Source organism: Somniosus microcephalus, chromosome 11, assembly GCF_052327205.1.
Source record: "Somniosus microcephalus isolate GS21.2 chromosome 11, FLI_Smic_1.0, whole genome shotgun sequence".
In the NCBI taxonomy this organism is placed as follows: Eukaryota; Metazoa; Chordata; class Chondrichthyes; order Squaliformes; family Somniosidae; genus Somniosus; species Somniosus microcephalus.
Genome location: NC_140997.1, coordinates 9,061,119 through 9,074,704, shown reverse-complemented (window position 1 = coordinate 9,074,704; position 13,586 = coordinate 9,061,119). Strand labels below are relative to the sequence as shown.

The 13,586-nt window shown below is 47.0% G+C and overlaps 1 protein-coding gene across 9 annotated transcripts in view; it reads right to left on the bottom strand.

Annotated features, from left to right (window-relative positions):
- Window positions 1-13,586, bottom strand: part of arhgap17a (Rho GTPase activating protein 17a) — a 154,819-nt gene that overhangs the window by 33,498 nt on the left and 107,735 nt on the right. For 8 of the 9 annotated variants that reach the window (XM_086000117.1, XM_086000121.1, XM_086000119.1 and 5 more), the window contains exons 4-7: window positions 13,310-13,386; window positions 1,740-1,851; window positions 1,337-1,413; window positions 665-782 (exon numbers count right to left, since the gene is read on the bottom strand). In XM_086000117.1, coding sequence (XP_085856243.1) covers window positions 665-782; window positions 1,337-1,413; window positions 1,740-1,851; window positions 13,310-13,386 — 384 coding nt within the window. Of the gene's footprint in view, window positions 1-664; window positions 783-1,336; window positions 1,414-1,739; window positions 1,852-4,798; window positions 4,935-13,309; window positions 13,387-13,586 lie in introns of those variants that run through there. The other variant, XM_086000126.1, reaches the window with a different exon arrangement.

Sequence of the window (13,586 nt, the reverse complement as noted above, 5' to 3'; positions counted from 1 at the left end):
AAACTTCATGAACTCTTAGACCTGCAAAATGTAACTACAACATATAGACTGTGAGCATACTGCTGCAATTACAATTCATTTGCTTAAGTTCTTTCCACAGAGCAGAGAGAGTAACTGCATTAAGTTTCACTTTCTCATTACCCCTGTCCTTACTGAATCACACTGAATAAATAGAAGGATATGTTGATGGGGTTAGATGAAAAGGGGTGGGAGGAGGCTCGTGTGGAGCATAAACACCAGCATGGACCTGATGGGCCAAATGGCCTGTTTCTGTGCTGTTAATACTTTGTAGTCTATATGTAACTGGGAGCAGGTTGAACACCCAGATAGCCTACCTGTAACTAGCAGTGATCCTACAACCATCTGAGATTCACTCTGCAACTACAGCCAAAATAAGCCCATCTTTTCTGCAATGAAAAGAAGTTCATTTTTGAAAGTCTTCTTTTGTAACTTAGGACCCAGGAACTGGTGCAGCCCTCATTGCCAAAAGGAACTTTCAGAACAAATTACTAACGTGGCCGGGGGGGGGGGGGGCGGAGAGGCGGGCAAGAGATCGAACGGATAAACTGTTTGATGCAAACCATACAAAAAGCATTAAACAGCAAATACCCATTATCCAAATACACACGTTGGTTTCTGCATTCAGATTGCCATAGAAACATACCTTGCACAGTTCTACTTTATTTCCAGCTTCATCCATTTCCTCCCTCAGGGAGTCAATCTTTGCTGTTACTGCCTGGAAATTGGCTCCTGAAAATGCAGCTTTGTTTGTTTGATTATACCTGAAACAAACCAGGCCCATGCAATTAAATTACAAATCAGGTCCACTTCCTCAAGTCCCAAACCCAAACCAGGCCCTATCCCCAAACAAGCCGCAACAGTCCCCCAAGCCAGAGTCAAACCAGTGCCCGGCTTTCTTAGGCCCCAGATTCGAACCTGTTCCCAATTCCCTGAAGCTCTAGATTCAAACTAGCCTGAGCACCATCAGGCACGAGACCTAAACCTGGTCTAACTTCATTAAAACTCAGTTTCTCATCTTTCACAAAATCTCTCAAAGCTCATTTCATTCATTTTTAATGAAATGGGCCTCGTTTTGGTTTGAATAATCATATGATATCAACAGTGACTTCAAGTTCAAGTTAATGTCATCAATGGCTATGGTTTTGTTACTGATGGGCACATTGGCTAGTGTCAAAAGATGAAAAACATGATTGGTTAACAGACTTCTTGAAAACTTCAAAATCTGGTTTCACCCCAAAAATGTTACTCCTGATCACAGACTTGGGAGTAATTATTGCATTAAATTAAGTCACAGTACAATTTTAAAAACTCTTACCGCATTTTTGCTGAGTCCCAGTCTAGTACTAGTTTAGCCAACTGTTTCCTCTGCTTTTGAATGTTAGGAATCTCCATCTTTAAAAAGAACAACTTTTTTTTAAAGTATGAATAAAAGCAATTGCAGTGAGACAGGTATTTGCTACAATTCCAGACAGTGTTCTACTTTGGCTCCCTGTATGAGCAGCAGGAAAATGCAGGTAACTCTCAACCTGAAAGTTATGGGTTCAAGTCCCAAGGTGACTGTATACTGATAATATTCCTGGAGTTGGAGTGTCATCCACAGGTGATAGGGTATCCTGAAGCCGAGTGGCTTAGAGGGAAAACAGAAACCAAACTTTAACTCTATTGTTGTGGGAAAGAGTGAAAGGGGGCAGCATTCAGCCGTGTCTTAGTTTACTCACCTCGGCCAGGTTACTGAATGGATCAAGAATATCTCTCTCAATTTGTGACTCGTAGCAGGCAAGCTCGAATGCCAGTTTATTCTCTGCTTCACTACACGTTTCCAGCAATTTCCTGAAACCAAACCAAACATAATTATGAGCACAAAGTAATACTGTAGACATTCATCAGGATAATGCTCAGATACTCTCTGGGCCAGTGCTTGTTTGAAAACGCCCTGATACAAAAGAAACAGGCATCAGATTTTACTGTTCCATTGTGTTCCACCTCAACAGAGCTTTATAATGCTGACTCATTTGGGCACAATAGCACTCAAAAGGAAATCCTAAAATCAGAAAAGTTATAATGATTCACCCAGAGTGGAACTTCATTAATCAACAGAAAATGCTGCCTTGAAAGAAACTGATGCAATGAATAATACCGAGTGCCATTTTCAAACACCACGCTCCAACCTGTGCCCTGTCTTAACCTTACACAGCTGAACATTACGTTAAATGGCATGAAGGAACCACCACCAGTGCTACTTAAAGGGATCATGAACTACTTACTGGTTAGTTGCTGGATTATTTCTTCTAGCTGCTGGTGCAATTCTATGCGTCTTTGGAGCTTTCCTATACTTGCCTAAAGTTTCAATAGTCTATAGGGAGTGGTCTGGCTGGTGCTGAAGTACTTTCTTTGGTCATTTAAAAGCTTGTGCTGAAACAAGTTGCTTCCAGACATGGGTGGCCTGGTAGGCCTTACTCTTGGCAATGAGCATGACTGGGAGAATGAAGAGAGGCCACGCAGAGCAGGATAAGCTGCTAGAAAAGGTGGAGGAGGAGAGGGAGACGGGATCTCAGCAGGACGCCATATCCGCCGAGGGTCTTTAGGGAGCAATTCTCTTACCTCAACTTCAATGACGACCAATGCTCGAGACGTCTTTGCTTCACTAAAGGGGTTGTGACTGAAACCAACAGCCAACTGCTGCAGCCATAACTGCAACCTCAAAGCAGGGCAAGGAAAGCATTGCCTGTGGCTGTCAAGGAGACTGTGGCTCTTAATTTTTATGCGTCTGGCTCCTTCCAGGCTGCTGCTGGAGATATTAGCAGCACCTCAGAGTTTGCAGTAAACTGAAGTAGAGAGAGAGACAGCTTCATCTCATTCCCTCTTGCCAGCAGGTGTATTAAGCATGAGGGTTTGCATGGATTGCAGGCTTCCCCATGGTGCTGAGTGCCACTGACTGCATGCACATTGCCTTGCATGCGTCTCATGTGAACTCTGCAATTGTCATGAACTGAAAGGGATTCCACTCCCTGAATGAGCATCTGGCATGCGACCACAGGCAGCGTATCATGCAGGTGAATGTCGTTATCCTGGCAAGAGTCACGATTCCTTCATTCTGCGGCAGTCCTCTGTGCCAGTTGTATTTGAATCACCACGGCAAGTCAAAGGCTGGCTACTGGGCGACAAGGGTTATCCACTCACGGCTCCGGTGTGGAACCCACACACACACGTGCACAGCAGACCTACAATGAAAGCCATGTTGCCACAAGGAATATTATAGAGCACACCATCGGTGTCCTCAAGCAATGCTTCCGCTGCCTGGACCGCTCTGGAGGAGCCCTACAGTACACAGCTGAGCGGGTATCAAGATTTGTGGTAGTATGCTGCATGCTGCACAACCTGGCCATTATGAGGGAACAGCCCTTGCCACCACCTATCAGGCGAGAAGCTGAGGAGCATGAGGAGGAGGAGGAAGTGGAGGTGGATGAAGTGCACCAGGAAGCGGAAGGGAGGCTACAATGTAGACAGCCCCTTTCTGCCCGGGCTCTACGTGATCAGATTATTCATGAGCAATACCAGTAACCTCAACCATACCTCCTCATTCCCCAATCCCCACCAGTCCCACGCTCCTTAACTTTCCTCTATCACAAAAATAAAAACTACCAGAAAATAAACATTCCAAAACAAATTTATAAATCAGGACATGATGCATATAAAAATAAACTAATCACCCTTGTGCATTCCCACAACGCCTGTCTTCCGTGTGCCTTGGCCTCTCCTAGTGCTTTGCCAGTAGCTGCAGCATGTACGGTGGAAGGTTGCTGACCTCCAATTGAGGAGACTGCAGATGGCTTTGGAGGGCGACCTCCAGCAGCTCTGAACCTAGAAGGCCCAGCTTCAGACTACAGCATTTCGGCCTGGGCTGCAGCAGCCTGGGCTGGCTGACAGACAGGCAACAGCAAGGGCACTGGCGGAGTGGCAGGGGTAGGAGCATGAATGCAGTCATCCCGAGAAAGGAAAGCAGGTTCATGCTCCACTGAGCCACTGCCACTCTCCCAGGACGGCACCTCAGCAATCCTACTGATCTGTTGGAGAACAGATTGATGGACTGCTGTGATGCCCTGGAAGCCCCTATGAACAGTGGTATCCAGAGCTATGATGACAGCAGTCTGAGCTTCCATTGCAGCAGACAGACCTTTGATGGAAGTTGTTTGTGCTTAATGGAAGCTGTGACATTGACCATCAGATGCTGCATCATGGTGGGTTCCACAGTTGTGCTGATGGAGGTGTTCACCCATTCCACGTTGGAAAGGATGGGCTCTGTGGAAAGCCTCGTGCCAAGTTGGTGCCGAACTCCTCCATGCTCCTTGACATTGAGCACAGGCTTTCTGGCAGGCTTTCCAGTGATCCACGCATTTGGTTATGTGCACCAATCAGCCTTCTTCTGTAGCCTGGCCCATCAAAGTCCTCATCTGACTCTCTGCAGCAGAACTAGTGTGCGCCCTCGCCCTCCTGCCACATCCTTTCCCCTGGCCCTGGCTCCTGCCCACTCGTGCCTGCTGTCTCACCACGTGCAGATCCATTCTCTTATCCTAGCCTCTAAAATACGCTCAGTGTCAGTATCTGCGCTGGGAGCTGAGAGTGTAAGATTGAGTGCCGATGAGACCTCATCTTCACTTTCTTCTTCCTCTTTCTCCTCTGACTGGGAAGGTTCCAGCTCTTGGATATCCAAAATGAAAAAGGGACAAGGGTTGGATTGTGGTGAGGGGAGAGGAGAAAGTAAGAAGTGCGTGCTTACACCATCTGCAGCTTCTAAGTCAGAAGAGATTGAGGGATGAAGAAGTGGGATGAGAGAAGGAGGATTAGGTATGCTGATATCCTCATCGTCAATCGCTTCAGCCCCTTCCCATGATGGCCAGCACTGTTCTCTTCCATGGGGGTTAAAACATGCAGGCGCGCTTGTCCCTCTCTTGTTCTTTGCTGCTGCCTGCTGTCATGTGCCACTTTTTCCTGCAAGAAAGAGGGAAGTGTGTCAGTGAGTGTCTGTCCTGTAATATGTTTGGGTGATGTGGCTGTCATGGTTGAATAGCTGCCAGTGTGTGAGAGCTGTGAGTTGTGGGTGCGAGAGTGAGGGCGAGGTAAAGCACATGAATTTTAGGGTTGAGTACTGATTGGTAGAGATTGTTGGTAGATGGAGTGTGTAGTGAATTGAGCAGTGGATGAGGCTAGCGGTGCAGTTGGTTGGATATGCCATTTGAAGATGAACTCACTCACCTTGAAAACTAATGAGATCCTTTACCACCTTCTTTCACTGCAGCCATGTTCTTGGAGCTACACTCCTGGCATTGTCCTCCACTGCCTCCTGAGCATCTGTCTGGAGGGCCTCCTGCCCCCCCTGCAGATACAGGATGTCTCTCCTTTCCTCCTTTTCCACCAAGACCTCCAGTGCATTGTCAGAAAACCTTGGTGCATGCTCTCTCGCATGTTCAGCCATTGGTCAAAGTATCAGAGCACAGATTCAGTTTTCAAATAACTCCCACCACTTCTCAGAGCCACAATGCACCTCCTCTTTGAGGTGCAGGCTGCCTCTAAGTAGCACTAGCCACTTGCAATATCGGGCCCCCTGCTGATGTGTGTAGCCAACGAACAGTGCAGGTAGCTACGTTGGCTGCACACAGCAATCGTGTAAAACAGCACGGGCTGGATTTTGACGCTGGAGGCGTGTAGGAGGCAGGACTGCAACTCTTGGGGTTGTAATCCCGCCTCCATCGAGTTGTGGCCAACCCACGCGATTTTCACTTGATTGACCTTGTTGAGCCTGCCCAGCGGGCTCAGCAGGCCAATTAAGGGCCACCCGGCAACATGTGACGTCACAGATTGACATTTCATCTGTCAAGAGCTTTTGACAGATGAAATATCAGCGTTTGACAGCTCTTTGAAGCTGTCAAACACTGACAATCTGTACACTAAGTTAATTCCTTCCTCTCAGGCTAATTTAGAAATTTCCCCGGAACAGAAAGCTGAATGCTGCAATTTTTGACAGATCGCGGCCATTCTGCTTTCTGTGCCGGTGAGATGAGGGACTCCCGAGACCTGAAGGAAGGAAGGCTGTAAAGGTAAGTAAAACTTCTTTAAACACTTTACACACACCAAACACACTTACCTCTGCACTCATGCACCCATCACTCACCTGAACACCGGACATCTCGAACCCTCCAAGCCCTTCATCCCGACGGCCCGCCTCGCTAACTTGGCGTGGTTTGGAGCCGTCGGGAATCCCACACTTCAGGAATAAAAGTAGGGATTAGGCTAAAAACTGCCTGTTAACTACCTGTTAACAGGCAGTTAATTGGCACTAATCCCCTTCCCACCTCGGGGAGGCGGCTCCCAGCACAGGTAGGGTTACCGCCTCCTTTGAAACTGGCATGGAGGCAGGTTGGGTTCGTGCCCCCCGATTTCACGATTTTAACCCCCCACACGCCTCCAATCCCGCCTCCACGGCCCAATGAAAATCCTGTCCCACGAGTTTAATGTGCTGCCTGCAATGCAATGAACGGGCGCGGCCGTTTTTGCGGATTAGCCAATTTCTCCCCCAGCGTACTGAGATCCCAGAGATCCATCAGATGCTCGAACACGGACACAGCTGATGCTTTGTTAATTGGTTCTAGTCTATGAGCATCAGTTGAATCACTGCCAGGAAGAGATCCTTTCTTCCAGTTGGGTGAAAAACTATGGAATACAAGGAGAGCAGTGGGAGTGCCCTACCCTTTTTACAGAGGATAGCAATAGCAAAATTTGTGGGGGGGCAGGGTGGTGAAGATTAATGGAAATAACAACTTTATAAATTAGTTTTAATTATAAAATACAGATTATGTTAGATAAAGAAGTTAAGCAACATCCATTTGTAACCTGAACAGAGATAATCCTGAGTCTAAGTATCAACATTTTAAAATGTTAAGGAATTGTGTTACTTATCTTTTGAGTACTGAATTTTGAGTTGCAGTTTCAAATGCACATGAATTACATTCCCACTCTCACACAAAGTGTCCCAGGATTAGTGACTGTGGAATATTAGCGGAGACAGCAGACCGGAGCGGGAGCGAGAGCGGAGGCGGAGAAAATAAAGCGTGGCAAAGCAAGGCCCGTGAGCAGAGGCAGCGGACCTGAGCGGGACCTGTGAAAGAAAAAAATATCCAAGTGGGATATCACAGGAAAGCAGGGAAGTGATTGGTTGGTCAGTATTTCTCTCTTTTTCTGGAATGTTCAAAACTTAAACATTTAATTAATTAAATACATTAGAGATGGCAGGGCAGGCGATGTGTTACTGCTGCAACATGTGGGAGCTGGTGGACACCACTGAGATCCACGGCGACCACATTTGCAGTAAGTGTTGGTTGCTCGAGGAACTTCGGCTCCGTGTTGATGAGCTGGAGTCCGAGCTTCAAACACTGCGACACATCAGGGAGGGGGAAGAGTTACCTGGATGCTGTGTTCCAGGAGGCAGTCACACCCCTTAGATTAATTCATTCAAATTTGGTCCGTGGTCAGGGACAGGTGGGTGTAACTATGAGCGAGGCAGGTATGGGGACCCAGGAGGTAGTGGTGGAGGAGCCTCAGCCCTTGCTCTAGTCCAACAGTTACGAGGTTCTTACTCTCTGTGTGGGTGAGAGCAGGGACTGCAGGGAGGATGAGCAAACTGACCACAGCACCGTGGTACAGGGAGCCATTCAAGTGAGGGGGAGCAAAAAGAAATGTGGTAGTGGTAGGGGACAGTGTAGTTAGGGGGATAGATACTGTTCTCTGCAGCCAAGAGCGTGAGTTCCGAAGGCGGCGTTGCCTGCCCGATGCCAGGGTAAAGGACATCTCCTCTGGGCTGGAAAGGAACTTAGAGTGGGAGGGGAAAGATCCAATTGTCGTGGTCCATGTAGGTACCAACGACATAGGTAGGACAAAGAAAGAGGTCCTGCTGAGGGAGTATGAGCAGCTAGGGGCTAAATTAAAAAGCAGAACCACAAAGGTAATAATCTCTGGATTACTACCTGAGCCACGTGCAAATTGGCACAGGGTCAATAAGATCAGAGAGATGAACAAGTGGCTCAAAGATTGGTGTGGGAGAAATGGGTTTCGATTCCTGGGGCACTGGCACCAGTACTGGGATAAGAGGGAGCTGTTCCGTCAAGACGGGCTTCATTTGAACCAGGCTGGGACCAGTGTCCTGGCAAATCGAATAACCAGAACTGCAGATTGGGCTTTAAACTAAATAGTATTTTGGGGGGGGGGGGGGGGGGGAGCTGCTGGGAGGGATCCGCTGAACGAAAATTAAAAAAGTCAAAGAAAAATGAGACGGCAAAAGTGCAGGGCAGCGATAGGGGTAATGATAAACAGAGTATGACAGGAAGGGACAGAGTGTAAACACATATGAGTGCATCAGAAAGAGGGGTCAAAGTAGGAAAAAATGGTAAAAAGACAAAATTAAAAGCTCTATATCTGAATGCACGCAGCATTCGTAACAAGATAGATGAGTTGACAGCACAAATAGAAATTAATGGGTATGATCTGATAGCCATTACAGAGACGTGGTTGCAAGGTGACCAAGGCTGGGAACTGAATATTCAGGGGTATTTGCCATTTCGTAAGGATAGGCAGAAAGGAAAAGGAGGTGGTGTAGCTCTGTTAATAAGGGATGAGATCAGTGTAGTAATGAGAAATGATATTGGCTCAGAAGATCAAAGCGTAGAATCAGTTGTCATCGAATTACAGTATGCAGACGACTCTTGCGTCTGCGCACACTCAGAGGTCGAACTCCAAACCATCGTCAACACCTTCACCGAAGCGTACAACAGCATGGGTCTTACACTAAACATCTGCAAGACAAAGGTCCTCTACCAAGCTGCCTCCGCCACACAGTACTGGCCCCTGATTATCAAAATCCACGACAAGGCCTTGGACAACGTGGACCACTTTCCAAACCTCGGGAGCCTACTGTCAACAAGGGCAGACGTCGATGATGAAGTCCAACACTGCCTTCCGTGTGCCAGTGCAGTATTTGGTCACCTGAGGAAGAGACTGTTTGAAGACCAGGACCTCAAACCCGGCACTAAGCTCATGGTCTACAGAGCAGCAGTGATACCCGCCCTGCTGTATGCTTCAGAGACATGGACCATGTGCAGCAGGCACCTCAAAGCACTGGAGAGGTACCACCAACGCTGCCTCCACAAGATCCTGCAAATCCATTGGCAGGATAGGCGTACCAACGTCAGTGTTCTCGCTCAGGCCAACATCCCCAGCATCGAAGCTTTGACCACGCTCGATCAGCTCCGATGGACGGGTCACATTGTCCACATGCCCAATACGAGACTCCCAAAACAAACGCTCTACTCGGAGCTCCAGCACGGCAGGAGAGCCCCAGGTGGGCAGAGGAAACGCTTCAAGGACACCCTCAAAGCCTCCTTGAAAAAGTGCAACATCCCCACCGACACCTGGGAATCCCTGGCCCAAAACCGCACAAAGGGAGGAGAAGCATCCCGGAAGGCGTCGAACACCTCGAGTCTCTTCACCGGGAGCAAGCGGAAGCGAAGCGCAAACAGCACAAGGGGCACACGTCAACCCAAGCACCCCACCCACCCGCCCCTTCAACCACCGTCTGCCCCACCTGTGACAGAGACTGTAGGTCCCGCATTGGACTCATCAGTCACCCGAGAACTCATTTTTAGCGCGGAAGCAAGTCATCCTCGGTTCCGAGGGATTGCCCAAGAAGAAGTGAGAAATTATATTGGCTTAGAAGATCAAGATGTAGAATCAGTTTGGGTGGAGATAAGAAATAATAAGGGTAAGAAATCACTGGTGGGAGTGGTCTACATTATTTAAATAGGGAGAGATTACAAAATGCTGAAGTAGAGGGGTATTTGGGGGTCCTTGTACATGAATCACAAAAAAAGTTAGCATGCAGGTACAGCAAGTAATTAGGAAGGCAAATGGAATGTTGGCCTTTATTGCAAAGGGAATGGAGTATAAAAGTAGGGAAGTCCTGTTACAACTGTACAGGGCGTTGGTGAGACCACACCTGGAGTACTGCGTACAGTTTTGGTCTCCTTATTTAAGGAAGGATATACTTGCATTGGAGGCAGTTCAGAGAAGGTTCACGAGGTTGATTCCGGAGATGAAGGGGTTGTCTTATGAAGAAAGGTTGAGCCGATACTCATTGGAGTTTAGGAGAATGAGAGGGGATCTTATTGAAACATACAAGATTCTGAAGGGGCTTGACAGGGTAGATGCAGAGAGGATGTTTCCCCTTGTGGGGGAATCTAGAACTACGGGGCATAATTTCAGAATAAGGAAAAGCCCTTTTAAATCGGAAATGAGGAGGAATTTCTTCTCTCAGAGGGTTGTGAATCTTTGAAATGCTCTTCCCCAGAGAGCTGTGGAGGCTGGGTCATTGAATATATTTAAGGAGGAGATAGACAGATTTTTGAAAGGTAAGGGAGTCAAGGGTTATGGGGAGTGGGCAGGGAAGTGGAGTTGAGGCCAAGATCAGATCAGCCATGATTTTATTGAATGGCGGAGCAGACTCGAGGGGCAGAATGACCTCCTCCTGCTCCTAAGTCTTATGTTCTTATATAATTTAATTTGCAGCAGTAAAATCAAATTAAGGGCCTGCACTTTTCAATCCAAAACTGCAAATGTAGGGCTCCCTCGATGGCTCGAGCAACATGTAAACTGAGCCACACTGACCAGAAGGTAGTGGGTTCAGCTGACAGTCAGTATGGAGTTAGCTAAAGTCAGCCAGTGGCAGCAGGGCTCTATAATTGGTCTCGGTGATTCATGGGCTATGGAAGGAAAAATCAATCATGGCTCCCACTCCTATTACTATCTAATGACCCCAGCTGGAAAGTGTCTACATGTGGGTATCAGGCTCGCCTGTAACCGCTCCCGGTCCAGTCAAATCATCTGCCACTTTGGCGAGGTGCTAACAGGCTGCTGGTACCTGTGGAGCTATATCCCACCACCAGTCAGCACTTTCAGGAGAGGAGAAAGTCTAAAAAAAATACCCAAGAACATATCAGTCCATTGTATAAAAGAACCAGAGTAAATGTACTGCCACAGGCCACAGGGGACCACAGCATTTATAGCAAAGGGGGCATTCAGCAGTACAGAATATCCGCAGTACTTTTAAACACTACAAGCAAGAGATTTTACATAAAATCAAAATTGCTGGAATACACAGCAGGTCAGTTAACATTTGTAATTGAAAAAGAGATAGATAGTATTTTTTTTGGGGGGGGGGGGGGGGGGGGGGTTTGTGGCGGGGTGTGCATGTGTCCTTCATCAAAACCCCGACACATCAATCTGTCCTTTCTCTTTAGAAACTGACTGATGTTCTGCGTTTTTCCGGCAATTTCTGTTTAATTTCAGATTTCCTGCGCTTGTTGTTTTTCCTCTTAGCATAAAAACAGCTCCAAGATGGTCAACAGAGAATATGAGAGTAGAATGGCGGTTAATATCAAAGGGAACCCCAAAATCTTACTACCCGCTTACTGTTTACATGCCGGTAGAAGAGGCGGGGTGGGGCCTATTAGAGACAAAGAAGGTGATATATGCTTAGAGGCGCAGGGCAAGGCTAGAATACTCAATGAGTACTTTGTATTGGTGTTTACTAAGGAGGTGGATGCTGACAAAATATCGGTAGAAGTGGAAAAGGTAGAAGCAATGGAAGGGGTGAAAATTGATAGATAGGATGTACTAGAAAGGCTGGGTATGCTTTGAGTGGATAAGTTACCTGGTCCAGATGGCTTGCATCCCAGGTTGCAAAGGGAATTGGGGGAGGAGATAGCAGAAGGGCTTGCCATAATTTCCAAATTTTCCCTAGATGCGGGGGAGGTGCCTGAGGATTGAAAAATGGCAAATGTGACACCATTGTTCAAGAAAGGGTGTAAGGACAATTCTAGTAACTACAGGCCGGTCAGTTTAACATCAGTGGTGGGTAAAGTTTTAGAAACAATAATCAAGGAATAAATTAACGGATACTTGGATACTTTAAGCTAATTAAGGATTTGTAAAAGGCCGATCGTGTTTGACTAATCTAATTGAATTTTTTGATGAAGTATCAGGGAGGATTGATGAAGGGAATGCAATGGATGTTGGGAAGGCGTTTGACAAAGTACCACATAGAAGGCTGGTTAACAAAATTGAGGCTCATGGAATAGGTGGGTCAGTGGCAGCTTGAATAAGGAATTGGCTTAAGGACAGAAAACAGCGAGTTGTGGTAAATGGCTGTTTTTCAGACTGGAGGATGGTAGACAGTGGTGTTCCCCAAGGGTCAATGCTGGGGCCACTGCTTAAATGACCTGGATATTGGAATACAGAGTAGAATTTCTAAATTTGCCGATGACACCAAACTTGGGGGTGTGCCAAACAGTGAGGATGATACCAAGCGACTGCAACAGGACATAGAAAGGCTAGCAGAATGGGCAGACAAGTGGCAGATGGAATTTAATACAGAGAAGTGTGAGGTGATGCATTTTGGCAGAAGGAACAGGGAGAGGCAATATACACTTAATGGCACAGTTTTAGAGTTTGTGCAGGGACAGAGGGACCTGGGAGTTAATGTGCATAGGTCCCTGAAGGTGGCGGGACATATGGAGAGAGTGGTTAGCAAAGCATATGGGATCTTGGGCTTCAGAAATAGAGGTATTGAGTACAAAAGTAGAGAAGTTATGCTGAACCTTTAGAAAGCGCTGGTTAGGCCACAACTGGAGTATTGCGTCCAGTTCTGTTCACCACACTTTAGGAAGGATGTGAAGGCCCTCGAGAGGGTGCAGAGGAGATTCACCAGAATGGTTCCGGGGATGGGGGATCTTAGCTACAAGGACAGGTTGGAGAAGCTGGATTTGTTTTCATCAGAGCAAAGGAGGTTGAGGGGTGATTTGATAGAGGTGTACAAGATTATGACGGATTTGGATAGGCTAGATGGGGAAAGGCTGTTCCCACTAGTTGATAGTACAAGGACTAGGGGACACAGATTTAAGGTTTTGGGCAAGAGATACAGGGGGTACGTGAGGAAAAACTTTTTTACGCAGCGAGTGGTGAGGACCTGGAACTCGCTGCCGACGGATGTGGTGGAAGCGGAGACACTCAATGTTTTCAAGGGGAGACTAGATAGGCACTTGAGGGAAATAAACTTGCAGGGCTACGGGGATAGGGCGGGGGAATGGGACTGACTGGATTGCTCTACAGAGAGCCGGCACGGACTCGATTGGCTAAATGGTCTCCTTCTGTGCCGTTATGACTCACTTATGGAACTTGTACTTACACAATAAGAGTGTCGTCCCCCAAGTAGGCAAGTCCTTCCTGCATGCTTTGGGAGAGGGCCATAAGAGGCAACTTTTTCTGTTAACATTAAAAAAAGAAATAACATTTCAAATAATTGTGGAAGAATGTTTGAGATCAATTACTTCAACTTTGACAGTTTTATTGAGGTTTTGGCAAATTGCTGCTGACTTCACACTGCAGTCGTCCCACAATTAACTCTCTGTACACATTAACTGAAGCAAAACCATCAAGAGATTTTGGACTGAATACTAGAATAT